General features: G+C 45.8%; 1 protein-coding gene across 1 annotated transcript in view; it reads left to right on the top strand.

Moving 5' to 3' along the window:
- The window catches only part of ACER1 (alkaline ceramidase 1), a 31,246-nt gene extending 5,173 nt beyond the window's left edge, over positions 1-26,073 (top strand). Inside the window, exons 3-7 of the mRNA XM_054981324.1 lie at positions 16,214-16,328; positions 16,689-16,827; positions 18,598-18,735; positions 22,859-22,996; positions 24,758-26,073. Of these exons, the coding sequence (XP_054837299.1) occupies positions 16,214-16,328; positions 16,689-16,827; positions 18,598-18,735; positions 22,859-22,996; positions 24,758-24,926 (699 nt within the window). The 3' untranslated portion in view covers positions 24,927-26,073. The remainder of the gene's footprint in view (positions 1-16,213; positions 16,329-16,688; positions 16,828-18,597; positions 18,736-22,858; positions 22,997-24,757) is intronic.
- The last annotated feature ends 1,506 nt before the right edge of the window (positions 26,074-27,579 follow it).

The following is a 27,579-nucleotide window of genomic DNA, read 5'->3' as shown; positions in this document are numbered from 1 at the left end:
ACCTCTGTGCAAAGCCAGAAGCGAAATTAAGCTTTCCTCTCTGTCCTGATATTTTAAGGAGTTACTGTTCCATTTGGTCCTTTGGGGAGGAGACGGCCCCTTACAGGCACTGCCATCCTTAATGATTATTCTCCTTGGCTCAGGATCGAGTCCTGGCATTGTATAGGATTTGTGAAACACCAGAATGTCAGGACCTTACACGGTCCATGCCTGAAGCAATCCGTTCTTGCAACAGCATCTCTGGACTCTACAATCAAATCAGTCAGTATATGGATGTAGGGATTAATGGGTACATGCCGTGATTACATGGTGTTCATTTCACTGCCATAAATTCAGCAACACTGATACACCCACGGGGGCCATGCACAATCAAAGACTTCTTAATTTAAAAACAACAACCAGAGTCCGGTTAAAACTCTGGGGGACAGATGGCCATCCGTTGCTCCTTGCTTGTGGCTGGCTCACACTTTTACCCCATACATCAACATTCATACACAGAAAGGAGGTAAAGTAATGTAATTTCTTACCTGGACGTTTCTGCTCTGGCTTTAGATCTGTGATTGGAGAGGTCCCTAGTTCAGACATCACCTGTGCCACAGACTCACACAAGTAAACTATGTAGGATCCGCCTCTTCCACAATACAGAGGAGTTAGCCGTGTTAGTCTGTAGCTGCATCTGACAAAGAGAGCTGTGGTTCTCGAAAGTTTATGCCTCAATAAAGTTGGTTACTTAAAGGTGCTACTGGATTTTTTTACTGTTCCACAATACGATAATACCAACATTCCTAGCAGGGATGATGGTAGATTTGTCAAAAGATAATGCACAATGAAACAACTTTGCAACTGCCATATGTCATTATTTTTTATTTATTTATTGATTTGATTTATATTCCCCCCTCCCCACACCAGCAGGCTCAGGGCAGATTACAACCATATACAATTAAATAAAAATTATTAATAATGAAACAGGAAAGTTATCTGCCCATTCCATCTGACTAAATATTCATGTGCATATCTAAACCATGCGCTCCACTGTACCAGGCACAATCCTGCTTTCCTATCCTTCATGAACCACTTTCCCCATTGTTGCCTTTGGGAGATGCCTTGTTAAAATTGTTGATAGTGTTTCTCCATGACTGAGGGCCAAGCTACAAGCGACGAATGACACAGGTTGGACACTTGTCAGCTTCCCTCAAGTTTTGATGGGAAATGTAGGCGTCCTGGTCTTGCAGCTTGGCTCTCCGACTGCTGTCCAATGGACTTTTCAACTGTCACTTGTCCAACATTCCGCCAAGCTGCCTACATTTCCCATCAAAACTTGAGGGAAGCTGACAAGTTTGCCTGCTTTTCCCTGACTGAATGTTCTTTCACAAACACACAGTTCAGGCTTCCCCACAGGTTATATTTCTCTCAGACAACATACACAAGCTCAGGCTGCACACAGCTTGCCTGCTAAAACCAGACTCAATATTTTTCACAGAAATGCTTCAACATGCTAAGGCTGCACACAGCTTGCCTCTCTTGCCCTGACTGAATCTTTTCTCTCCACAAGTGACAAATGACACAGGTTAGACACTTGTCAGCTTCCCTCAAGTTTTGATGGGAGATGTAGGCATCCTGGTCTTGCAGCTTGGCTCTCCAACTGCTGTCCAACGGACTTTTCAACTGTCCCTTGTCCAACATTCCACCAAATGGCCTACATTTCCCATCAAAACTTGAGGGAAGCTGACAAGTGTTCTACCTGTGTCATTCGTCACTCGTAGCTTGGCCCTGAGAAACTCTGAGACTCTAGGCCTTAAATCTCTGCATGGGGAATGGAGGTAGCCCATCCCTTGATGTATGCCATAGAAAGGGAATTTTCCAAAAGGCTCATTGAAATTCTCTTTCGGATTCTGGAGTTTCAAATTTGGAGTTCTTGCTTCCAAAGTGGAAGTAATGCATACAGAAGCCTTTCTTGTTCCATTTTTTGTATTTCCATATATTGTCATAGAACAGGCTGTTTTCTCACTGCTTACCCGATTGCGCAAAACTCCTGGAACGACGCGCCTTCCTGGCGCGATTTCCTGCGATAACTCTGGTTATCATGGGAAATCGTGCCAGGAAGACTCACCATTCCGGGAATTTTGCGCAGTTGGTAAGCAGTGTGAAAACGGCCACTGTTGGAAGGGACCTCTAGGGTCATTTATTGCAACCCCCTGCACAATGCAGGAAATTCACAATTACCTTCCCCTCACACACACAACCAATGACCCCTACTCCATGCCCAGAAGATGGCAAAACACTGTCAGGATCCCTAGCCGAACTGGCTTGGGGGAAATTGCTACCTGACCCCAAGGTGGTGATTGGCATTACCCTGGGCATGTAAGAAGGGACCACGAGAACTAAGCACTGATGTAACCCTTCCTGCCCGCCCTCTCATGATCTGCCTAGGTTCACAGAATCAGCATTGCAGTCAGGTGGCCATCTAGCCTCTGCTTAAAGACCTTCAAAGAAGGAGAGCCCACCACCTCCACTGAGGTACCGCTCTAATTGTCAGGAAGTTCTTCCTAATGTTTAGCTGAACACACTCTTTTGATTTAATTTCAACCCACTGGTTATGATCCGACCTTCTGGAACAATGGAAAACAACTCCGTGCTGTCCTCTACAGGACAGCCCTTCAAGTACTTGAAGATGGTTATCATATCATCTCTTAAGTCGTCTCCTCTCCAGGCTAAACATACCCAGCTCCTTCAGCCTTTCCTCATAGGACTTGGTCTCCAGACCCCTCACTCTCTTCATTACCTTCTTCTGGACATGCTCCAGCATATCAATATCCTTCTTAAATTGTGGTGCCCCAAACTGAACACAATACCATAGGTGAGGTCTAACCAGTGTGCAGTTTGTCACAAGTTTTTAAATTCATTTGCACCTCCCCCCATTATAAATGGTCATGCAGACATTGATAAAAGCTGCCATCCGGATGTGATGTAACATACAATTCTTTATGTGGTTTACCAAAGTTCTACAGGGAATAGGGCCCTATTCAAAGAGAATCCTGATGCTGCCGTTACACTTTTTCTTGCAAGGTTTTATTAATATTCACATATGCAACACTAACACGGTGGTGGTAGGGCAATTAAAAACTGGACACTGCAGCAAACTGTTCATGCCCGACTCCAGAATTTTAACTAATTTTAATTAATTTTAGAAGTTCATCTTATCAAGCTGGAATGAGGAAAGATTAAAAAACAGGGCAGAGAAACATTTTGCAAAAATAAAGGAATAGAATGGGGGAACCCCAAGCGAATATGCCCTAAGGAGAACTGCAGTGTACAGTCAGCCGTTTCATTTCTTGTTGGATTAGATAGACCAATGAGCCAGTAAGTTTCTTCTTATGTTCTATATCTTGAACAGATGAAGATGCATGATAGGGCAATTATATTTTTCAAGTATATCTTTTAACTAAAAGAACCCTCTTGGGGTTTTTATAATATCAGAGCTATAGAAGAGGCAAAGAAGCAGAGTGTACATAGGGCACAGAAATGCCCTCAGCAGTGTGTTCCAGAGAGCAGAGGGACTCCAGGAGAAATCTTTGGAATCAGACTCGCCAACGTTTCATGGATGTCGTGTGTTACCATGTATTTTTGTGAGCACTATACACATTCACTTTCTTGCACATGGCTGAAGACTCTTCTTTGTCTTCCCCCTGCAGCATGAATTACTCTTTGAACAGCTGTATAGACCTATAACTCATGATTGTACTTAATAGCTCTGGTTGCAGATTGTGAAATGGCAGATTCCATTCAGTATGGCACCTTAATGCGCATGTGCTTCATGTGCCCAAACTTCCAGACGGTATTCTGCATTAATTTACTCTGCAGTGTCAGTCCAGTAACAACTGGTGTAGAGGTTAAGAGCGGTGGGACTCTAATCTGGAAAATTGGGTTTGATTCCCCTCTCCTCCACTTGAAGCCAGCTGGGTGACCTTGGGTCAGTCACAGCTCTCTCAGAGATCTCTCAGCTCCACCCACCTCACAGGGTGATTGTTGTGGGGATAATAATAACATATTTTGTAAACTGCTTTGAATGGGTGTTAAGCTGTCCTGAAGGGCGGTATATAAATCGAATGTTGTTGTTGTTATTAACTTATCATAATCATTCCAAATAAGCCACCCCAACTGCAGTATGTGAAATGGCACATCATGCATTGCCTGTGCATGAATGCATATGTATGCGCATTAAGGCCAAAATGCATCCATTTGAAAATTTAATGGAGAGAAAAGGCTGAATCCTAAAGAATGACACCTCTAACATCTCACTCTACGTCTTGTCCCAAAGCAAAATAGGGTCAGGGATTTATTTTTTATTTACTTCATTTATACTCTACCTTTCTCCCCAATGGGGACTCAAGGCAGATTACATCATTCTCTCCTCCATTTTATCCTCCTCACAACAACCCTGTGAGGTAGGTTAGGCTGAGAGTGTGTGATTGGCCCAATGTCACCCAGCAAGCTTCCATGGCAGAGCGGAGATTTGAACCCAGGTGTCCCAGATGCTGGTCTGACACTTCCACAGGTCATTTCGTAGAAAAAGAGCTGGAGAAACTCATCAGCATAACTCATTAGCATATGCCACGTCATCTGCCATCGCTGGAAGTGTGTCAATTAGCATAACTGATTTGCATATGCCACACCCCCTGACATCACCTATTCTGGCTGTTTTGGACCCATATCCCAAGTTGTGCAGGGAGAGTGGACTACATAAAACAAATAAATATCCCCTCCTACAGTTCAATGGTGCAGAAATGCCTTGTAGATTGTGGCATGATTTGCTAAAGGACATATTAAAGGAGGAGGGGTTGGAGAGGTGGCTGAAGACTAATCTTTCATTAAAAAAGAGAGAGAGCTGGCAGATAAGAATCCTGCCCGCCTGCCGTTCTGCTCTCGACCTCTTGCTCATAAAACTCCACCCTTTGCTTCATGCCAAAAGTCAATGCAATAAATACTTTAAGTCATTCAGGGTTTGCATTTTCTTCCCGTTGAATTGCTCCATCTGACTTTTCCGAACTGCCCCAAGACATTTTGTTTTGGGAAGCTTATGTGACCTTTTATCTTTTCTTATTTTCCCCTGGTGTTTTGCTGCTCTCTGCTCTTAACTGACTTGTTGCACCTGCCTGGACTCTGGTGTAGCAGAAAGGAACAGCTGAACTCTTGCAAAGCCTAGCTCAGTTTATAGAGTGGAGACGGTGGGGAGGATAAATCTGTGGCGTCTTGTAATTGGTCATGTAGAAGCTTTGATGGGATTTAAGAATTTGCTAGAAAGAAGTTTCTTTGGAAATAGGGGCACTGAATGGCATATATTAATCTTTCTTCAGGTAGTATTTCCATAGGGCTTATTTATCTTTTGTCTGCCTATTTACCTTTTGTCTGCTTCATCCCATTAGATGCTTGTTTCTCTTGGACTCCTGCGAAACATAAGTGAACAATACATGAGGAGCAGCTGAGCTCTTGCAAACTTTACTACTTTCAGTTGACAAAGTGAAGATACTGAGGGCAAGTTTTCTGGCAGGGCTGAGCTAATTTTCCCAGGGAAATTGCCTCTTTGTCCTTGCAAAGGATAGGAAAAGAGCAGTTAAGCTTTGTTTTGATTGAGCAGCTGAGCTCTTGCAAAGTTTATCTATTTTTAATGAACAATGAAGACATTGGGGGACAGCAAATTGCGGTACTTTGCAGTTTAGTGAATTGATGGTTTGATATGGTTTAAGAAGTTTGGTCAGAAACGGGGAATTTTTTCCTTGAAAATAGGGGTGAGAGGGTTCTGTGTTATATTGCTCTTGGTATTTATTTATTTATTTATTTATTTATTTATTTATTTATTTATTTATTTAGTTAGTTAGTTAGTTAGTTAGTTAGTTAGTTAGTTAGTTATATTGCGCCTTTCTCACTGAGACTCAAGGCAGATCACATAGTGTGAGATTAGTACAATCAGCAGCCAGGACAAGGGTAGGCATTTCCATACAGTGTCAAGAACATTTCCATAAACAATGTCATAGGGTAAATGAATACAAGTTTACAAAGACATAGCATTAGCAAGGATCCAATATGGGGTTGAAGAATTGCTGAAACAGAACATAATCAATTCTAGGACTTAACATTAAACAACATGAAGCTCAGGTAGTATATAGGAGTACATATTTAAAGCAACAGATAATATGTAAGGCAACATAATTGTGAAATCTATGGTTCCTAGCTCATTAGCAACTCATTTATTTTTCAATAAATTAACTCACTGAGACTCAAGGCAGATTACATAGTGTGAGATTAGTACAATCAGCAGCCAGGACAATGGTAGGCATTTCCATACAGTGTCGGGAACATTTCCATAAACAATGTCATAGGGTAAATGAATACAAGTTTACAAAGACATAGCATTAGCAAGGATCCAATATGGGGTTGAAGAATTGCTGAAACAGAACATAATCAATTCTAGGACTTAACATTAAACAACATGAAGCTCAGGTAGTATATAGGAGTACATATTTAAAGCAACAGATAATATGTAAGGCAACGTAATTGTGAAATCTAACTCATTAGCAACTCATTTATTTTTGAATAAATCCTAAACAGAGTTACTCTAGTCTAAGCCCATTGAAATCAATGGACTTAGATTGGAGTAACTCTGTTTAGGATTTCACTGTAAATGCCCCAGGAAAAGTTCCCTCTTTTCTTATTATGGCATCTTTGTTCCCTCCCTAGACAGACAGACTCTTTTTGTTCCTAGATTTCTAATAATTTTCTCTTGCAGCTTCTAACATCCCTTCTGCGTAAAAAAAGGAGAACAACAGCCTTTGATTGTCTTCAAGAAGTGTAGTAAAATATATCCATGTGACAAACTTACATCAGTTTTATACCACTTTAAATGTTATGGTTTCCCTCTCCCAAAGCACTCTGGGAAATGAAGTTTGTTGAGGAGCCAAGAACATTCTCCCAAACCTCTAGAGTGCCCCGCACAGAAGAAATGTCTCTTTCATTGGTTTAAGTTTCATTGGTGTCATGTGCTCTGGTTGTCCTAATTCCTAATAATGATCCTAAAAGATCCAGCATGGAGTTAGTGGATAGAAGTGTGAATAACAGTAACACAGTTTGTAAACCACTCTGAGTGGGTTTAAGTTGTCCTGAAGGGCAGTATATATACCGAATGTTATAATTATTATTGTTGTTCTTGTTGTTGCTGTTGTTATGGGTTAAAGCCCATCTTTGCGGGATTGTGACCACACAGGTAAAGAATTAAAGGAATTGTTGCATGAACACAGCTGGAGGAGGAATCAATATTTCAAATTCCAAGACTTGCAATTTCTCAGGGTCCTCCTGGAATTTCCCTGCAGGGGGAATTAAACAAAAGTGATTGATCCTTGCAGCCTGGCATCAAGAAAAACTTGATCTTCGCCCCCCCCCCGTTATGTTCCTTATTGAACTCTGCCACAGGGCAGACACCGCCTGGTAAAAGAGAGATGTTTAGGCCAGAATAGCCAGTTTTCCTGTAGATTTGGACCAAAGGGCATTGATGCTTGTTTGCTATCTAGATGGGAACACTGACCCACCTGTGCCAAAAGCAAACAGGTAAACACCACTCCCTCGTCTCTGACCTTAAATGCCTGAGAATGTATAACTTTGGCGGTGAGACAATTCTCCCTTGTCTTGGTGAACAGCCTATGCTTACCATACCAGACTTTGCAAACCAGTTAAATCCTGCAAGAGCCTTCCAATCCAGTTTTGGATAGGTAAGAATGTACTTGGAGCAACCCCGTTCTCAGACTGAGGGGTGGGGTCCCCCCCCCGGCAGGCTTCTTCCTATCCTAATGTATTTGACAGTCTGATTTAAAAGCCAAGAGTGTACGTTTTGAGCTGCAGTTATGCTTAAAACCACAATCTTAGGGCCAAGCTAGCAGTGATGAGTCACACTTGAATGGCAAGTGAACAGACTCACACGTATTCCTCCCTGTTCACTTGCGCTCCACTTGCACTCCACTCAGTCACAAGTGAACAGGGAGGAATACATGTGAGAGCCAAGCTACAAGTGACAAACGACACTTGAATGGCAAGTGAACAGACTTAGAGCCAAGCTACAAGTGACGAATTACACTTGCTTGGCAAGTGAACAGACTCACGTGTATTCCTCCCTGTTCACTTGCCATTCTCTTGCTCTCGGAGCGCGAATGGCAAGTGAACAGGGAGGAATACACGTGAGTCTGTTCACTTGCCAAGCAAGTGTAATTTGTCACTTGTAGCTTGCCTCTCACATGTATTCCTCCCTGTTCACTAGCACTCCACCTGATCACTTAGTGATCAAGTGGAGTGCAAGTGGAGCACAAGTGAACAGGGAGGAATGCACCTGAGTCTGTTCACTTGCCATTCAAGTGTAGCTCATCACTTCTAGCTTGGCCCATAGATAGAATGGTATGGAATTGCACATGTTGTTACCATAGACCCCCAGCAACATGTGAACATGCACTCAGACTGACATGGCAAATTGGCTTGTGTGTTTGCACACGGTGCGGAAAACACATATAATTTATGTAAAGAGGTGGCTGTGAATAGAATGTTCAGCAGAAAAAGGAGGAGAGAGACCAAATTTAAAGGTTTCAACGAGACACATGGAGTTTATTGAGGAATTTGGTACAAATATTAAGGAGGGGAAAACATTCTAAGCAAATATCAGTAATATTAAAAATCAAGGCACAGAGAAAGAGCATGTTCCTTATCTAAACTAAAAATATCACAACAGCCAGAAATCAATCAGAGCTACTTCAATTCGCATCAGGAGTTACATTTAAGTATGGATTTGCTGGAACCACTTCTTGTTCAGAAAGATAATCCACCACTGGGATATAGTTTCGAGATCTGTTTTTTTTTTGACGTCTGGGAATTCCCTAAATGCCTGTCCAATGTTTATTTAGCAACGATGAGAGTCTGAAAGGATTCAGTAGGTTGTACAGGTTGCTTATTTTGTTATTGTCAGTTTTTTATCAAGGAGGTATTAATGTTGACACTATGTTGTACAATTTTTATTAATAAATTTTGGGGGGCAAAAAAAGGAGTTACATTTAAACCAGCAGGGTAAATGTGAGGGAAATGGGGAACAGATAAAGGGAGTCTCTGGTCTTCCAAGTATGAAGCCCTAAATAGCAGAGAGGAAGAAAATGTAGCGTAGTGCAGTGTGGGTTGGAAAATAGAGAGGAACTAGATTAAGACGAGGAGCAAAGATAATACTTTTCTGAATTAATACTTTTCTTTATCTGCGTAGATATCAGGACAGAGTGAAGAAGGAGGGATCCACTGTACTGGGAGTCCGAGTTGCAGTCCAGTTGAAGCCGTGAATTGGACTCCAATTACTGGCCCTGAAGCTAGGCTAGTTACAGAGTTTCAGAACCCATAGGATAACATGGGTTCTTAGGATACGGATTGCAACAGAGGATAAAGGAATGACTTTGAAGGGAGTTAGGAGAATTATCAAGAGAAAACTCTAGAACCTGGAGGATACCGATTGGATTACCAAGTAAGGATTGTAGAATGGGAATTTTATTGACTGAACTAGCTTGATACCTGTGCTTCGCTATGGTGGAAGGTGAATTTTATCTCAGGACACATTCAATGACTTCCAATAGCAATTGCATACTGTTTAGAATGGGGGTGAGGTGAGCCCCAATCAGCCCGCATATGCAAATGACCTTGAAAGGCTGGCCCAGTCAGGGAAGAGTGGCCGAGCTGGCAGTGGGCAGGGGTACAAGCAGGCAGTAGCCTGCCAGCCACACAGGGAAGCTGTATCCCTTTGGGAAAACAAATTTTATCCCTTTTTACACCCTTGGGGGCAAATTTCTTAAAATCTCTTCTTAGCGGGTGTTTACATCACAAAAGGAACGTTCTCCCAAAATGTCATATTTCTAGGTCCAGGAGTTTGGGCTGGGCGTTGATGAGTCAATCAGGACACTTGTCTTTATATAGATAACTGGAGGCTGATACAAGGAGTTATGCAACTGAAGGCATGTTGATGTGTCATATCTTTGGGGAGAACTTTGGGACATTTGGGAGATTTGAATTGGAGTTTCCAGCTGTCACTGGGTATATAATGCAATTTTGGTCAGTGACTGCATACTATGTAAAGGGCAATACAGCCCGGTTTGCCTTGATTGCTTTCGTGTTCTCTGCACAACATGCCCTATGCGGTTCCTCCCACCAAAAGGCTTCCGCTTCGAAAGTTGGCACTGCTGCAAAATCACTGCTGTGTTGCTGCGCCATCGTTGCTGAAGCAAGAATGTGAATCGTGCTGATGTGGGGCTGTTGCTGCAAGATCCTCCTTGAGACACAATGCATGGCGATCGTGCCGTATGATGTGTTCTTGCCTTGCAGGGGCTGGGACTGGCTCACAGTGTCACATCTATTCAGGCCGGGAGCGAGGGGTGTGCAGGTGAAAGGAGGGGGGTCTGGTAACATATTCCCCTGGGATGCTCTTGTAATGTATAAACTCTCACTTCTGGTGAAGCAAGTCCCATCCCCTGCAAAGCAAGGATCATAGGGAGAAATCACCACGTTCCACAAGCAGAACAAAAGCAATCAGGTAAGAAGACAAAGACGCCTCTCCCGTATAGTCTGCAATCGCTGACCACAAACACAGTCTAGCCATTAAATGCCCAGTGACGGCTGGGAACCTTCGAGTCAGTTCTCCCCATTGTTCCAAAGTTCCTGCCAAAGGAATGACACAGGAGTATGCCTTCAGTTTCATCACTCCATCTTGTATCAGCCTCCGGTAATCCAATCAATAAACTTCCCTAGTAATCTAGTTGGTACCCAATCAGTTCTCCGAGCTCCCAAGCCATTCCTTTATCCTCTGTTGCAATCCTTTGTGTCCTGAGAAGAACCCATGTTATCCTAGGGGTTCCAAAACACTGTAACTAGCCTGGCTTCAGGGCCAGTAATTGGAGTCCAATTCACAGCTTCAACAGGACTGCAACCCAGATTCCCAATGCAGTGCATTCCTCCTTCGTCACTCCTGATTTCTACACAGATTAAGAAAGGTATTATTTAAGAAAGGTATTATCTTTGCTCCCTGTCTTAATCTAGCTCCCCTCTATTTTCCAACCCACACTGCACTACGCTACATTTTCTCCTGCTATTTAGAGTTTCATATGGTAAGCCTGATCACACCAGATCTCAGAAACTAAGCAGGGTTGGCCTTGATTAGTTATTGGATGGGAGACCTCCAACGAAGACCAGGGCTACAGAGGCAGACAATGGCAAAACACCTCTGTTAGTCTCTTGCCATGAAAACCCATTCCCCATGCTTGGAACTAAGTTTTCAGATACTCATGGACTTGATGTGGTTTGGGACCATGTCACATGAGAACAAAGAGTTTAAGCCTTCCCCCATCCCGATTTTCCTGAACTTAAACAGCTACAAGGAACTGCTATTTTCCTTGTCAGGGAAACATAACATGTAGCCCCCAGGGATATTTCAGGCCAGGAGAAAGGAAATATGCCAAGGTTCCCGTCCAAATCGGGCCACATGCACCTGGAAAGTAAGTTCCAAGCAGAGAACTTCCAGAGTGTATCTGGTCAATAGAACTAGGATGGACATGGGGCATAAGAGCTTTGTAAGGTGTACCTAAGTTCTCAGGTAGACTGCTTCTGAGCACAGAGGTTCCATTTAGCTATCACGGCTGGGAGCCAACGATGGACCTCTCTTTCTTGAACTTGTCTTGTACATCTATAAAACCAAACAGAGAGAATCACGGAAGAACAAGGCAAGTAAAGCCCACAGAGCACCGTGATATGCTAACTAGTCACAATGAAACACAAATAAAGAAATTGAATATTCGTTAGTGCAAGCAAAACATCATAATACAGCTACAGCTGCCAGTACAAACAAGGCACGGAAAAACAGTCAACTGAGTGACAATAAAGTGCAAAGTGCAAAAATACAGTAAATGCAATTTAAAGTGACCGTGCCAGGTGCAAACATATGAAAATGTAACAGTCAAAATGGAGATGTTCACAACATGGAGATATTCACAAAGTCCACCCAGGGTACAAATGAAGGTAAGTAAAAGAACATTGAGGCAATGCAAAGAACAATGATTGCGGGCTGCCTCTTCAGTCTTTACTATTTGGAGATGATGTGTTATGCTATGCACTTGGAATAGAACTGCTACATGGAACTGCCAGGAAGAAGAGAACAGGAAACGGGTGGACACACCGGTACCTCCGTCGCGGTTACTGCAATCATTGTTCTTTGCATTGCCTCAATGTTCTTTTACTTACCTTCATTTGCACCCTGGGTGGACTTTGTGAATATCTCCATGTTGTGAACATCTCCATTTTGACTGTTACATTTTCATATGTTTGCACCTGGCACGGTCACTTTAAATTGCATTTACTGTACTTTTGCACTTTGCACTTTATTGTCATTCAGTTGACTGTTTTTCCGTGCCTTGTTTGTACTGGCGGCTGTAGCTGTTTTATGATGTTTTGCTTGCACTAACGAATATTCAATTTCTTTATTTGTGTTTCATTGTGACTAGTTAGCATTTCACGGTGCTCTGTGAGCTTTTCTTGCCTTGTACATCTATAAAGCAATCTAAGCTAGCAGCGGCAGTGAATTCTACAGGTGAATTTTGTGTGGAAGGAGGATTTCTGCATCTTTTGCCTGCCTGCCAACTTCATTCGGTGATCCTGTTATGAAAGAGGTAAAGGAAAGATTGCCTCTCACCGTTTTCTCCATACCAGGCATAGTTTTATAAATCCCACTCATCTCCTCTATCCTCATGTTATTTTTCCTCTAAACCAAAAAGCCCCCAAAGCTTCAGTCTTTCTTCATACGGAGGTTCTCTAATCACGACATCATTTGGGTTGTCCTTTTTGGCATCTTTTCCAACTTGACAATCTCCTGTTTGAGGGCCAAGCTAGATGAGACAGCGACGTCAGGTTTGCCAAGGAAGACATTTTAGAATTTGTTTTTTTTACTTTTTAGTTTGATGTGGGGGCCCAATCCTTTCCCCCACCCTGCAACTGCAGCTCGGGATCCCATTTCCCCCATGAGGGTGGGGGATCCCCTGCTTTCACCCTCCGCTCCCCGTCTCCACTTACCTGGTGGGCGGGGGAGGAAGGGACGGGAACGGGCCTCTTGGGCGCACTCCCAGGGCAACGCAACAACAGCACTGACGTCATCGCGCTGCTCTGGGAGCACTCCTGTGCTTCACCGCAGGTCGATTAGGGCCCCAAACAGGCCGAATTGGGCCTGTTTGAGGCCTAAATCAGCCTGCTGTGAAGCAGCTGCGCCCCCTGCTCTTGCACAGTGCAGTCACCGGAAGTGCCGTCACCGCACAGCTGCACAGCTATTAGCCAGGAAGCTAAATGGAACCTGCAGGGTCAGAGGCAGTCTACCTCAGAATTTTAGTAGAAAATGAAAACAGGAAGAAAGAAGGGAAGAGCTAGCCCCCCCCAACTCCTGCTGGGAGGGTAGGGGGGCCTGGCAACCCTAATTGCAGCTATGCTGGGGAAGCCAAGTGCGAGTTCCTTTCACCCCTTTTAGCCCCATCAGTGATGGGAGAGTCATGGTTATGTTCATACACGGTGGATGGATAATGCACTTGCAATGCACTTCAGCAATTATTTGCTACTGGATTTTCCTGGAAATCCTGAGCCAGGGCACTCAGGACAGACAGCATCTGGCCCCAGGCCTGAACCACAAGAGCTCTTCTTTCAGCGGAACGCCATGCAAAGCACAGTCGAGAACCCTGGTTCAGCACCTAGGGTGCTTCTCTGCATTGGCTCAGTTCCCCGTCCTGGCTGAGCGAGAAGCACCCCTGGCAACCACAGCTGATGCTCAGCTCCCAGCTTCCCAGCCTCTGCTTGTCTCACTTTCGGCTGAGGGCATCAAAAGGAAAACCGAATCAGTCAGCTGTCTATGGCTTGCGGCCTGGGGGCAGAGACCGTCTGGCCTTCCTGGAGCTGGCTGAGCAAGATTTGGTTCCAGCAGCACCTTAAAAACCAACTAGATCTCCAAGGTTTGAGCTCCCTTCATCAGACTCAGACTCTTGAAAGCTCACATTCCGGAAATCTAGTTGGTCTTTAAGGTGCTACTGGACCCAAACCTTGCTCTTCTACTGCAGACCAACAAGGCTACCCACCCGAAACCAGGTCTCAGGATGTATCCCATGTGAAAGGAGCCAGAATCCAGCAGAGGAGCACTACTCTAGTGTAGGGTTGCCAACTCCAGGGTGGGAAATTTCTGGAGACTTGGGGATGGAGTCTGAGGAGAGTGGGGATTTGGGATGGGGAGGGACCTCGGAGTTGTGAAACGCCGTAGAGTCCATCCTCCAGAGCTTGTTTCTCCTTCTTGGGGAACTGAGCTCTGTAGCCTGGAGGTCAGTTGTAATTCCAGAACTCCAGGCCCCACCTGGAGGTTGGCAACCCTAATGCTACCACATACGCTTAACCGGGACTCAAGGTAGTATAAAAGGGACTTTTAACCCCATTTTGTTCTTACACCAACCCTGTGAGGTAGGTTAGGCTGAGAGTGCGGCACTGGTCCAAGGTTGCCCAATGAGATTCTCAGCGACGGAAGCATCTGAACCCAGATCCTAGCCTAACATTCCAACCGCTATATAGGCTTTCATGTGACCAGTAGAAGGGGGCAGGGAGACCCTGTTTCTGACTCTACTATATCAGTGAATCAGACCTGAGTGGATTCGTGCCATAGTTTCAGGCAAAACCATTTAAAATGGCCATGTGTAGGGATTCCAAGACGAAGCTGTGGCTTGATAATAGAGAATGTGTGCTTGGCATTTGGGAAGTCCCCGATTCAACTTCCTGTCAAAAAAGATGCCAGGTGTTGGGAGAGATTCTAATCTGCCTGATGGACGAATGGCTTGGCACAACATCAGTTGAGAGAGTCACCAAATGCAGTAGCCAGAGCTATCTCCCGTTGTGAGCAGAGACAATTTTGTGGGCCAGAGACCAACACATTCTGTACATGCTCAGAGATGCTCCCCTCCCATTAAGCCAGCCAGGATGGCTAAATGGAACCTCCAGGATCAGAGGCAGTCTACCTCAAAATTTTAGGCACAGGGGAAACAGCTTCTAGAGCTCGCCTCCCAGGCCCGGCTGGAACTCAGCCCTGACTAAAGAGGCCTGAACTGGAACTATCCTGCACACCCCAGCCAAATTTGACTCAAGCTATGCTTAGATTTAAAACACGTGAAAAATGCCCCTCCTATCATATGGAGAGGAATTCAGGTCCAGCCACATATCTGCCAGCATTTTATTGCCCTGTGAATTCCTAAAGCCCAGGTCAGAATTCTTTTGAATTATTCCCAAACCAGTAGTTATACAAATGCGCTCCCTTGTGGATGAGCAAGGCACAGAATCGGGAATTTTTGCTTAAATTTTTCTCCACAAAGTTTAGGATCTCAGAAGCCCAGCCCTACCCCCTGCTCCAGTTGGATCAGACCAATGAGCCATCTAGTCCAGCATCCTCTTTCCCATAGGGGCCAGTCAAGATGCCCCCAGAAAAGTCCAAAAGCAAGGCACGAAAGCAACGCCAACTGATTTTTCCAAGGTAGACTGCCGCTGAACATGGAAGTTCCATTTAGCCTCCCTAGCTAATACTTCTGGAAAGCTTCCTCCTTCACAAGTGTGCCTGCTCTCCTTTTACTATGCACCTCCTTCACCTGAGCCAAGCCTCTGAGCCCAGGTATTATTTGGAAGTTTATGCTCTACACCAGTTGACAGCGTGGACTGTTCAGCTGGGCAGCAGAGCCGGTGGTTAATTTCTGAACCAAAACCCCAGAGAGGCTAATGCTTGTCAGCAAACACAGGGGAGCCACTTCAGTGCCCCCTCATATGAATCTGAAAAGCTGGCGTTTCTCAGTGGTAACTGAGAGGCACACATCATATAATAATGGGGAGAGAGTTTCTCTAGAGCATGTGCAGAGTGCTGCCACTCGTGTTGAGCAATAATGATCTCCAGGCACCAGAGCTTAGGGGCTTCCTTGACAACAGCTGCCATTTCCCTGCAGGTGCGAACATCCGCACCTCTCCATTGCGTTCTAGTTACGAGCAAAAGCAGACTGGGTGTGCGCCCCCCCCCCCGCCCTTGTAAGCTTTTCGGGGCACAGGTGGGACACACACTACTGGATAAGACCGGCCGTTTTGTGACATCTTGCCCCTTTTCCTGTAGGTCAGCAACATCATTTTCTTCATCATAATTCCTTTCATGTTGACGCTGAACATGGACTACATGAAGTATCGGCCCAAGCCCGTCCACAGCCTCGCCGTTATGGTGGCACTCATCGGTAGGTTCCAGGGAAACGGGAAATCGAGCCCGGCGTCCGGATCATTTCTGTGCTGCAGGAGGTGATCCATCTCTGGGGAATCACTGAGGCTGAGAATAGCGGGGAGGGAGAGGAACACTTGAGGCCACCTACCCATTTTGAAATTTGCAGCCAAGGACGGCAAGTGGGAGAAAGATCCAGGGACTCACTCCCCCTACCAAAGCCCCTAGAAATTCAGGGAGAAGAAGAGCATCAAGGGGAGCCACACTGCTAAGTGCGGGGTTTCCAGGCCAAGGAGTGGGTAGTCGTAAACTCTTGGGTTTAGTGTGTGGGGTTGGCTGGAAGGTCTGAGACTAACTAGATCATCTTGTGTGTTTGTAGGTTTTTCCTCTGTGTATTTCCACATGACTCTTAGCTATGTTGGCCAACTGCTGGACGAACTCTCCATTCTGTGGACCATGGGCCTGTGCTATGCATGCTGGTTTCCCACGCACCATTACCCAAGTTTCATCAAGAACAGGTTAAGAGGATCAGATTCCTGCCCCCCTTTCCTTTAACAAAATTTTTTTTGTTGTTGTACTGATGTATGCATTATATTACCTCCACATACAATCTATACTTCATGTACATATACATATAGAATAAATTTAACTATCCATACATCCGATACAGACTTGTTTTCCCCCTTTTCTCCCCCACCCCCCAGAGGAACAACCATAAGAATCATCTGCTTTATATCTTTAACCACGAAGCTCTTTGGAGTTTCGTTAATATAGTTTGGTTGGTCTCTCCTCCTCTTACCCATCTTATATATCTAGACCATTTCTTCCTTATCATTAACGTCTTATTTTCATGCCATCCTGTTTTAGTATCAATAAAATGTCTGATTGGATCCATTCATATAAATACCATATTCATATAAATATTCATATAAATACAGCCCGGAAAATCCACAACAACCATCATATAAATACCAATTCCATCTTTCCAAAGTCCATTTAGAGGCATCTTTCCATCCATACGCTATTACAGCATGGGCAGCTATAATCACGGCTTTTAACAAGTGCTGTCTGTTTTCCTGTACTTTATTATTCCCCCAGATGCCCATAAATAGGATCTCCCCATTTAAATTTATCTCAACATCGCAAAGCTCCTTCACCTTTCCCAATATCATTTGCCGGAAGACTGTTACTTTAGAGCATTCCCACCATAAGTGAGCATAGTTGCCTTTTATTCTATTACAAGGCCAACAATCCGATTTCATTCCCTTTATCATATAGGATAATTGGGAGGGAGTCCTATACCATTTCAATATTACTTTCATCTCCAGTTCTTTAAATTTTTTCATTTTTATTACCCTTATATCTTTCATTAATTTATCTATCTTCTGATCTGTTAATTTTAGCTCTTTCTCCCATTTAGATTTTATCAACCTGGTTTCTCTTCAGATCGCATAAATCTTTCGTCTCCTGTCCCCCTTTCCTTTCCTTTGTTCCGTAGGTTTGCTTTGCACTCTATTCCTTGCCTCCTGGATTCCAATTTAACTGGGTGGGTACATTTTTGAAACTCATTCCAGAACCAGAGCATTTCCACTTTGCCACACCCCCTTCCGGTCACTTCTTTCCCCCTTTAGCACAGCACATATGAGCTAGGATAGAACACTGAACATGTTGACCCATTTTTAGTTGACATTTTACTGACGCGCTGCTGTGCATGGGTTAAAATCTCAAAACCACAAGATCGGGCAGAAAAATGTGATTCAAGATACTGCAAAAAAAAGCAATCTTAGGATTGCCCAAAGAGCCTTTATGGGTCATGTTTTCCTGATGTGTGCATGGACTCCTGCACATGGGAGGAACCTTAATATAATGCATGTACTCCAAAAGAGCAACACACACACACATTCAATTGTATCAAAATCTTTTTAGGGTGTGCACATGCCCTCCTGTACATAGAAAGAATCTTGATACCAACTGCAAAAGAAATTATGGCTTGTATAATTGCATCAAGATTCTTTTAGGACAATGTTTCACTGATGTGCCTATGCGCTGTTGTGAATGGATGACAGCTCACAGAAAGAGTCTCGATACAATTCACATTCTTTTGGGGGAACAATGATTTATCAACGCACAGGCCTCCAGTAACATGGAGGGAGGGAAAGACACACAAAGGGATAGGAAGTTGTGCCCAAGTAAAACTAGGAAATAAAAACAGACCCATGGAGGGATTTTCTGATGCAGTGATTTGCAAAGGAGCCTCAATTCCTCTACACATAATTTTATCCCTACAGAGAACAGTTTTCTTGGATAGTGGGTATCGTGACAGTTGTGAGCACGCTAATGTCCTTTGTCAGACCGGTGCTGAACGCTTATGCTCTGAATAGCGTCGCCTTGCATCTTCTTTATGTGGTCTTCTTGGAAATCAAAAGGTAAGGGCTTGAACAGACAACTCAAGGGAACTTTGCTTCCAGTTCACATTTGGGGTGGTATAAGGACCGATCTATCTGTAAAGATGCATCTCTGATTATGACCGAGTGTTCCAGCCTTAATGTACCATCTGGAAATAGACAACGTCTTCAAAACCCACAGTTTGTGCAGGCAAGGAGGCAGCAGAAAGAAAGGATAATCATTTGCTTAGACCTGGTTACCTCTGATTAATTTTTATTCCTCCAGAGAGCACCAGTAAAACCACAAGTGACAGCCATCCAGCGGCTGTCCAATGCTCTCATTCATTACGTTGGGGCTGAATTCAACCCCTTCGGCTTGGGCTCTGGCGAGGATCCTCTAAGTTTGTGTGATGAACTCTCTTCAGGATTTACATTGCTAATATTGTAGTCACTGAGGAGAAGAAGAAGATAGAAAAAAGAGAGAATGGGCTGAGGACCAGGAGAGCCCAGCATCTTTAACAGGGTCACAAATGCTCCACACTGAAATAGACTGAGAATGGAAATACACATTGCGAATTACCTGGGGATGCTCAAGTGTAGGATTTTATGTGTGGTCCTCAATTCCCGTGCAGGCTGTTCTTGCTTGGCGCACGTGAATGCCACTTTCACAGAAGCTCCCTTTGTGTGACTGCATTTGCAAGTGATTGCAGAGGGCAGGGTGCCAATTCAGCTCTGCTTTTGCTGCGAGGACAAGTACTGTAGGCTCCTTTGACTTGCAAGTTTGCATTTCTTTAAGGTGTGAGAAAGTGTCAAGATCTGCATTTCAATGAATGGATGTGGGGGAAACTGGGATACTTTTAGCAGTTGCGGAGGAACTCATAGCGAACGTGTGAAGGTATTCACACGGAGCGAATTGAACTGTGACTGTGCAAGCAAGTGCATGGAAAGTTGGAGGGAGGGGAACACGAGGAATGAGGGTCACTTGAGCAGCCCTAGGTACTTACTAAAGTGTATTTCCACCCTTTGTTTCAGATAATGGGCTGCTTCCAGGGCTGCTTCCACACAGGTTGTGGGAAGGGGGCATCCCTGTTGTGAAAGCAACAGTGACTAGGATGGAGGCAAAAGGGGAGGGGTCTACATACCTGACAACCCCCACTTTCCCTTTCACAGCTGTGTCATATTTAAAGGAACTTTGTATCTGTGAACAGAGAAGACAAGCCCACGAAAGGGCTGAAAAGGGCAGGGTGGAGATGTGGTGCTTAAGTTTGGCAGTTCTTAGTACTGGCCCATTCTGGACTGGCTGCAGGTGGGCCATCCATACAGACGCTCCGCCTGCAGTCACACGGCACGTCCTCCCTTGACTGGATCCAAGGAAGTTTCCCTTTGATTCAGTTAGAGGAGAAGGCTCTGTGAGGGCCACGAGTCATGTTTGGGAAGAGCATGATATCAATGGATGTGCCCCCCAAAATACGGGAAATGGTACCTCACGGAAGCAGCCCAGAAAAGCTGGGGTGCTGACGAAACCCACATTTCTCCAAAACAGTTGCATGCAACCAGGGCTTTTTTTCTGGGAAAAGAGGTGGTGGAACTCAGTGGGTTGCCCTCGGAGAAAATGGTCACATGGCTGGTGGCCCCGCCCCCTGATCTCCAGACAGAGGGGTGTTTAGTTTGCCCTCTGCGCCACTCAGCAGAGCGGGAGGGCAATCTAAACTCCCCTCCGTCTGGAGATCAGGGGGCGGGGCCACCAGCCATGTGACCATTTTCAAGAGGTTCCGGAACTCCTTTCCCCCGTGTCCCTGCTGAAAAAAAGCCCTGCATGCAACTCTGCTGGCAAAAGCACAGCAGGCTTTACCTTTGGGAAGCCCCGAGGCCCAATTGCCTCCTCAAGTTTCCTGGCGCCCACCCTTCTGAGGTGGAAGTTCCTACGTGCTCCTCTAAGACCTGCCAGCACCAACAGGAGCTGAAGGAGAATGAGAGTACCGCACCAGGTTCTTTCTCTTGGTATTCCAACAGCTGACCAGCTGTGTCAATGCCTGGGTGCCAGCTTTAGCTATTAGAACTGAGCTGTATGGGAGTGAGAGATGGCAAGCGGGACTTGACCCAAATCGTAAGATTTTGATTCCATCCTTGACAATGGATCTAATTTTCCATGGAGAGAGGGGTTTTTTTTAAGACTGTTGTGTCCTCTCGTTGCACTTACACTGGCACAATAGAGTATATGATTCCAACAGAGCTTTGCTCATTTTGTTGGGTTGCCGGCATAGCAGAGAAAGCTCTCTGTGAATCATCACATCCTTACCTGCTGATTGCATGGTCCAAAAATTCCTCCTTCCGTTTGGTTGAGTCTGAACTCTTGAAAACTAGCTGCAGCAGAAAACTAGCAGAAACTCAGTCCTAATTGCGGGGTCATTTTGTAGCATCCTACTATATAAAAGGCTAAGCATATTCAAGACAACTCACTTGCTACCTTGGTGCGCCTCCAGTGGCTGCTGCTGTGGAGGGAAGCCCAGATGAGGCAGGCAGACCTTCAGCCAAGGTGAGAAGTCCAGGCCAGGATCAGGCATGGAGCAGGTGGCAATGCCTGCCCCTCACCTTCACCCAGCTGGGATCAGGAGCAGAGCAGGCGGCAATGCCCATCCCCCGCCTTCACCCAGCTGGGAACAGGAGCAGAGCAAGTGTCAATGCCCGTACTCCATCTTCACCCAGCTGGGATCAGGAGCGAGGCAGGTGGCAATGCCCATCCTCCATCTTCACCCAACTGGGATCAGAGAGAAGCAGGTGGCAATGCCTGCCCTCCACCTTCTCCCAGCTGAGATCAGGCACAGAGACGGTGGCAATGCCCATCCTCTGCCTTCACCCAGCTGGGATCAGGAGCAGAGCATGTGGCAATGCCCATCCTCCATCTTCACCCAACTGGGATCAGAAGCAAAGCAGGTGGCAATGCCCGCCGCCCACCTTCACCCAGCTGGTATCAGGAGTGAAGCAGGTGGCAATGCCCTGCCCCCTTCAACCAACTGGGATCAGGAGCAGAGTAAGTGGAAATGTCTGCCCCCTCCCTTCACCCAGCTGGGATCAAGGATAGAGCTAGCAGCAATGCTCACCTCCCACCTTCACCCGGCCAGGATCAGGTGAGGAGCAGGTGACAATGCCCACCCTTTCACCCCACCAGGATCAGGAGCGAAGCATGGGGCAATGCGTGCACCCCTTCACCCGGCCTGGATCAGGCGCAGAGTAGGAAGTAATGCCTGCCTCCCCTTCACCTACCCGGGATCAGGTGCAGAGCAGGTGGCAATGCCCCTGCTTACTTCACCCAGCAGGGATCAGGAGCAGAGCAGGTGGCAATTCCTATCCCCCACCTTCACCCAGCTGGGATCAGCCATGAAGCAGGCAGCAATGCGCCCCCCCCACACACACTTCACCTGGCTGGAATTAGTCGCAGAGCAGGAGGCAATGCCCGTCTCTGCTTCACTTGGTTTGGATCAGGTACAGAGCAGGCAGCAATGCCTGCCCCTTCACCCAGCCAGGATCAGGCACAGAGCACCCCCTCTTCACTTGGCCAGGATCAGGCGCAGAGGAAGTAGTCATGCCCACCCCCGTCCCCCTGCATTCATCCAGATGTTATCAGTGACGGAGGAGGAGGGAATGCCCACCTCCCCTTTCTAAAGCTCGTTGTATTTTTCCCCACAACGGGCTTTGTTGCTAGTCATAAAATATTTCTCAAACTTTTGATTGCTGTGAATGAAGGTAGGCTTCCTTCCTGTCTGCTCACCCTCAGGAGGAATTACCCATTCTCTGAGGAGCACATTCTGCTGTGTTTCTGCATGAAGCCCTGATCTCATGGGAGAAGCTACAGCTCAGGCAGAGTTACAGCGAGCCTCAGAGAGCAGGTAATCCCTACAGCATCTCTCCATCAAGAGGGGTTGAATGATCCAACAACACCCCACATGCAGAGATGATGCCAACCCACAGCAGAGGGTCACTGGAAGAAGACAAGTCCAGAGCGGAAACTCATGCAGAGAGGCAGCATGTGTGGTTGATGCTCTTAGCTCCGCATTAATTTTTTCACTGTGATTCTTGTGTTGCATTCAAGCAAGGGGCCCATTTGGGAAGAGCTGGTCTAGAGAAAGGATCCAACCATCTTGACTCTTCCGGTTTCCCTCCACAGAGCCACCAACCCCCGCATACAACGGCTGGGAGTCATAACCGTCATTTGGTGGGTGGTTGCCATTAGCTGCTGGATAGTGGATAAGTTCTTTTGCGAATTCTGCCAGAAGATCAACTTTTGCTATTTTCACAGCCTGTGGTAAGAGAGATGGAGCTGGTGCCAAAACATCTTTGGGGCTTCCTATCTAGCTAGCATATTTGTATCCTGCTCTTCCCCCCAGAAGGCTTCCCCTATCTGTCTTCACAACAAACCTGCCGAGTAGGTTAGCCTGTGAGAAAGCGATTTGGCCCAAGGTGACCCAAACAAGCAGGGATCCAAACCTCTGTAGTCATAGTGTGACCCACTAACCACGTCACACACAGGCTTTCCCACTCAGCGCTGCACAAATGCCATTTTTCATTGTTTTGCATTTTCATGCATAATATTCATCAAGAACCTTTTTCTTCCTGCCTGTTTCTGCTACCAGTTTTTTTATGTTTCACTTCCATCTTTTAAGTTATTTTATGCCATTTTATGCTAAAGGAGACATCGGTTTTCTGTTCATTTCCCTTTGGACCATTTCATGACAGGAAACAGACAGAGGTGGTTTGCAGTTGCCTGCTTCTGCATAGCAACCCTGGACTTCCTTGTTGGTCTCCCGTCCAAATACTAACCAGACCCGGCCTTGCTTGGCTGACGAGACTGGGCTAGCCTGGGCCTTACAGGTCAAGGCTTATCATTGTACAAAAGAATGTTGAAAAACTGCACATATTTTATGGTGAAATGCAAAGCAGGGAAATTAAAAATGGCATGAAAAGGCGGGGCCTATTTGGAGGTATAAGGAACCTTTTTTTCTGGGAAAAGAGGTGGTGGAACTCAGTGGGTTGCCCTTGGCAAAAATGGTCACATGGCTGGTGGCCCCGCCCCCTGATCTCCAGACAGAGGGGAGTTTAGATTGCCCTCCGCGCCACTCCAACAATCTCAACTCCCCTCTGTCTGGAGATCAGGGGGGCGGGGCCACCAGCCATGTGACCATTTTCAAGAAGTTCCGGAACTCTGTTCCACCGCATTCCTGCTGAAAAAAGCCCTGGGGGTTTAAGAAGGAATTCAAACTGTAGCAAAAAATATATTCCCCAAGGTGCATTAAAGCATGGCACCTTGCACAAAGAAGAATGCACATCTTAAGTGCTAAGGAAGGGTGGGGCAGGGGAGATACTTGGTTCCTATCTAAACATCTTTCAGAACAGTAGAAAAGAGCAAGAGTCCAACAGCACCTATAAGACTAACAAAATTTGTGGTAGGGTAGGAGCTTTCAGCTCACTTCTTCTGTTACTTCAGATACTTCAGTGAGCTCTAACTCATGAAAGCTCACACCCTGCCACAAATTTTGTTAGCCTTATAGGCGCTGCTGGACTCTTGCTCTTTTCTTCTGCTACAGACAGACTAACACGGCGCTACCCATCTTGATCTACCTCTCAGAACAGTTCAGAATGGGTTTGGCTAATACTGTAGAAGAAGGGGTGCCGCAGCAAGGCAAAACAAAGAAGGAACAACAATGGGTGCAAAGGGATGAACTTGCTAATTATAAAGTAACCCCCACGTGTCATCTTTAAAAAATGAAACATATTATTAAAAAGAACAATTATACAGAGCATGTCCTGCTTTTGAATAATATGTTTCATTATTTTTACGATGATGTATTAATTATCTATTCACATATTGTTTTAGTGATAGAGCCCCTGATGAAGCTGATGCGAAACGTGTAGAGATGACTTTATAATTAAAGAATTCTTCCCTTTGAACCAATTGCTGTTCCTTCTTCAGTAAATATTTTGCTTTGCAAGGACTGACAATGTATGTGTGTAGGGAAGATATTGGCAGCCATCGCAAACATCTCCTTCATTTCTTTCCCTCCTCCAGGCATGTTTTTATCAACATAGCTTTAACATACTTATCCACCTTGATCATGTACCTTGACGTCCTATATGAGATGCCCACCGCTGAACCCGATTTGGCATACTGGCCTAGCAAAAATTCGCCGATCTCATTACCATATCTCGTACTTGGGAAGCCGCACAAATGGTGTTAGACGACAGAGATTCCAGATTGCCATTGGATCAATCCAGGGGGCATATGCTGTCCCCGCTTCGTACCAAAGTATTTAAGTGTGCAATCAACTATTTATGTGTGTCAGTGGGGGGGAGGGGCACAGAGCAATTGATTATTATACTAATGTACAATGTTTGCAAAAGAACTGTCATGCAACGCAGCACAATTCTGCATGTGCATACTCATGAGTAAGCCCTTCTATGTTCACCGAGGCTTACTCCTAGATAAGTGTGCAAATTATTGTAATCTTTGTCTCTCAGGGTGCATTTACGGTGTGACATTCAAAGCTGCTTGGAACAGATTTAACCAGCAAGGTTCTCCCGAGAGAATGTTGGGAGCCATTGGTAATATTATCGTTTTGACGGGAGATGAGAAACCTTAAATTTCTTCTATTGCTTCCTGGAAAAATAGCCTATAGAATTCTTGAGCTGGAAATTATAACGGCCAAAGGAGTTTTGATACCAAAAGGACCCATACAAAATAATGTGCTGTGTGTGATTTTTTTGGGGTAACCCTTGTGTTCAAATAAGGGCCAGAATGAAGCACCTATGGCATCTTTCTCCTTGTAAGCCCCAGCTGAGAAAACCTGGGGCCACATTTCAGTGTTTTAATGTTGCCTCCTGCTCACACACTTTGGAAGTGCAAAATAAATGTATTTAATTAAAACAGAGGAAAAGGCATCTCATGAACAAGACCAGCTGCTAAGATGTTGCGGAAATGCGGAGAAGCTGCCAAGAAAAGGTTGAGGATGAAATGTGGTATTTCTGACTGGTGAGGAAAAGGGAAATTAGTTGGCATAACTGGGTGGGAGAGAAAGAAGAAGAACTAGGAGCTGAGAAATGAGGGAGAATTACAACAGACCCTAGGTGGAAGGGGAAAAGTTGGTACTTCCGTTTTTTAAAAAGAGGCAGATTTGGGGAGTTATACTAGCACATGTTAATGGCTTGTGTGGATCATCAAAACTGCCCATTGTGACTCTTCTTCCAGAATGGACGATGACTCTCTCCGCCACTTGAGGTCAGGGCAGGCAAGTCCTGCATGTGGCAGCACAGTGATATAGTAGATGAGTCACAACAATAATTGCTTACAAGGTTTGATTTCTCATTTACAAAGATATTTCAATTAAAGCGAATCCCTTAGCTCTTCCAAGAATGCAGAATAAGTACACTTTTATTTTATACAATCGGTCCCTATTACGTCTACAGAACCACTTTCTACCACTAGATGGCTGCCACACACATTTCCCCAAAGCCTTACATTCTTTCTACGTTTGAGATGGGTGGGCAAGCAGGAAACTGTGGCCCACTTTGACAGTTCCCCCAGGGCCTATTTGGGGTTCTTGCCAAGGACAGGGCTGGCCTGCCCATTGAGGCTGGCCCGGCAGCCGCCTCCAGTGCTAAGGCGCCGGAGGGGGTGCTGGCCCGGGGGTGGGGACACACGCCATGGAGCTCAATTGCCCCAGGCTGCTGTGCCCGGCCAGGAGCGCATGCTGGCGGCGGCAGTGCGGGGCCTCTGAGTGGGTAGCCTCCTAGCCCTCCTACCCACTTGCTCTGTGCTGCCGCCGCCGCCACCCGCAGCACACAGCTATGGGCCAGGCGCAGCAGGCGGCCAGGGCGGCACGTGGAGCATCTGAGCTGGAGGGCTGGGAGGATGCACGGTGCCACGCAACGCCCTGGCTGCCTGCTGTGCCCGGCTTGCAGCTGCTGCGCCTGGCCAGGAGCATGTGCTGGCAGCGGCAGCGTGGGGCAGCTGAGTGGGCAGCCTCCCGTTCAGTTGCTCTGTGGGCCAAGCACAGCCGGCAGCCAGGGTGGCCAGCTGCACTTGGCCCGCAGAGCAACTGAATGGGAGGGCTGGAAGGCCCCCCGTGCGCGCACCCAGCCCTGTGTGATGATGTCACCTGCAGTGATGTCATCACGCAGTCCGGCGTGCACAGCGGCAGCCCTTAAGTTGCCTCAGGTGCCAGCAACACTGGAGCCACTGTCCTGGCCAAGGACAGAGGTAACCTTGAACTGATGATGATAACAACAACAACAACATTCGATTTATATATCACCCTTCAAGACAACTTAACGCCCACCCAGAGTGGTTTACAAAGTATGCTATTATTATCCCCACAACTATCACCCTGTGAGGTAGGTGGGGCTGAGAGAGCTCCTAGAAGCTGTGACTGACCCAAGGTCACCCAGCTGGCTTTAAGCGGAGGAGTGGGGAATCAAACCTGGTTGTCCAGATTAGAGTTCTGCTGCGCTTAACCACTACACCAAACTGGCTCTCCTGCAGACCACTTCGGTTCTTCCTATGTGAGAGCATCTAGGGTCATACAGTTCTTGAATATAATAAGCTGGGTTGCATGGTGTGAGCCGGTACAATCAATATCATGACATTTCAAATATATATGTAATAGGTATCTACATGCAATGTGCAATATTTAAAGAGGAAGGAAGGTTTAAAGATTTAACAGCGGCTGATTCTGCACACATCGGATAATGCACTTTCAATGCACTTTATCAATCGTTTGAGGTGGATTTTTTGTTCCGCACATGAAAAAATCTGTTCCAAATGATCTATAAAGAGGATTGGAAGTGCATTATCCAACGTGTGTGGAATCAGCCAGCGTTGAAACAAGTCATAGG

The sequence above is a fragment of the Eublepharis macularius genome, chromosome 5 (genome assembly GCF_028583425.1).
Source record: "Eublepharis macularius isolate TG4126 chromosome 5, MPM_Emac_v1.0, whole genome shotgun sequence".
NCBI lineage: Eukaryota > Metazoa > Chordata > Lepidosauria > Squamata > Eublepharidae > Eublepharis > Eublepharis macularius.
Note: the sequence above shows the minus strand (reverse complement) of the source record. Positions and strands in the feature narration are given on the sequence as shown.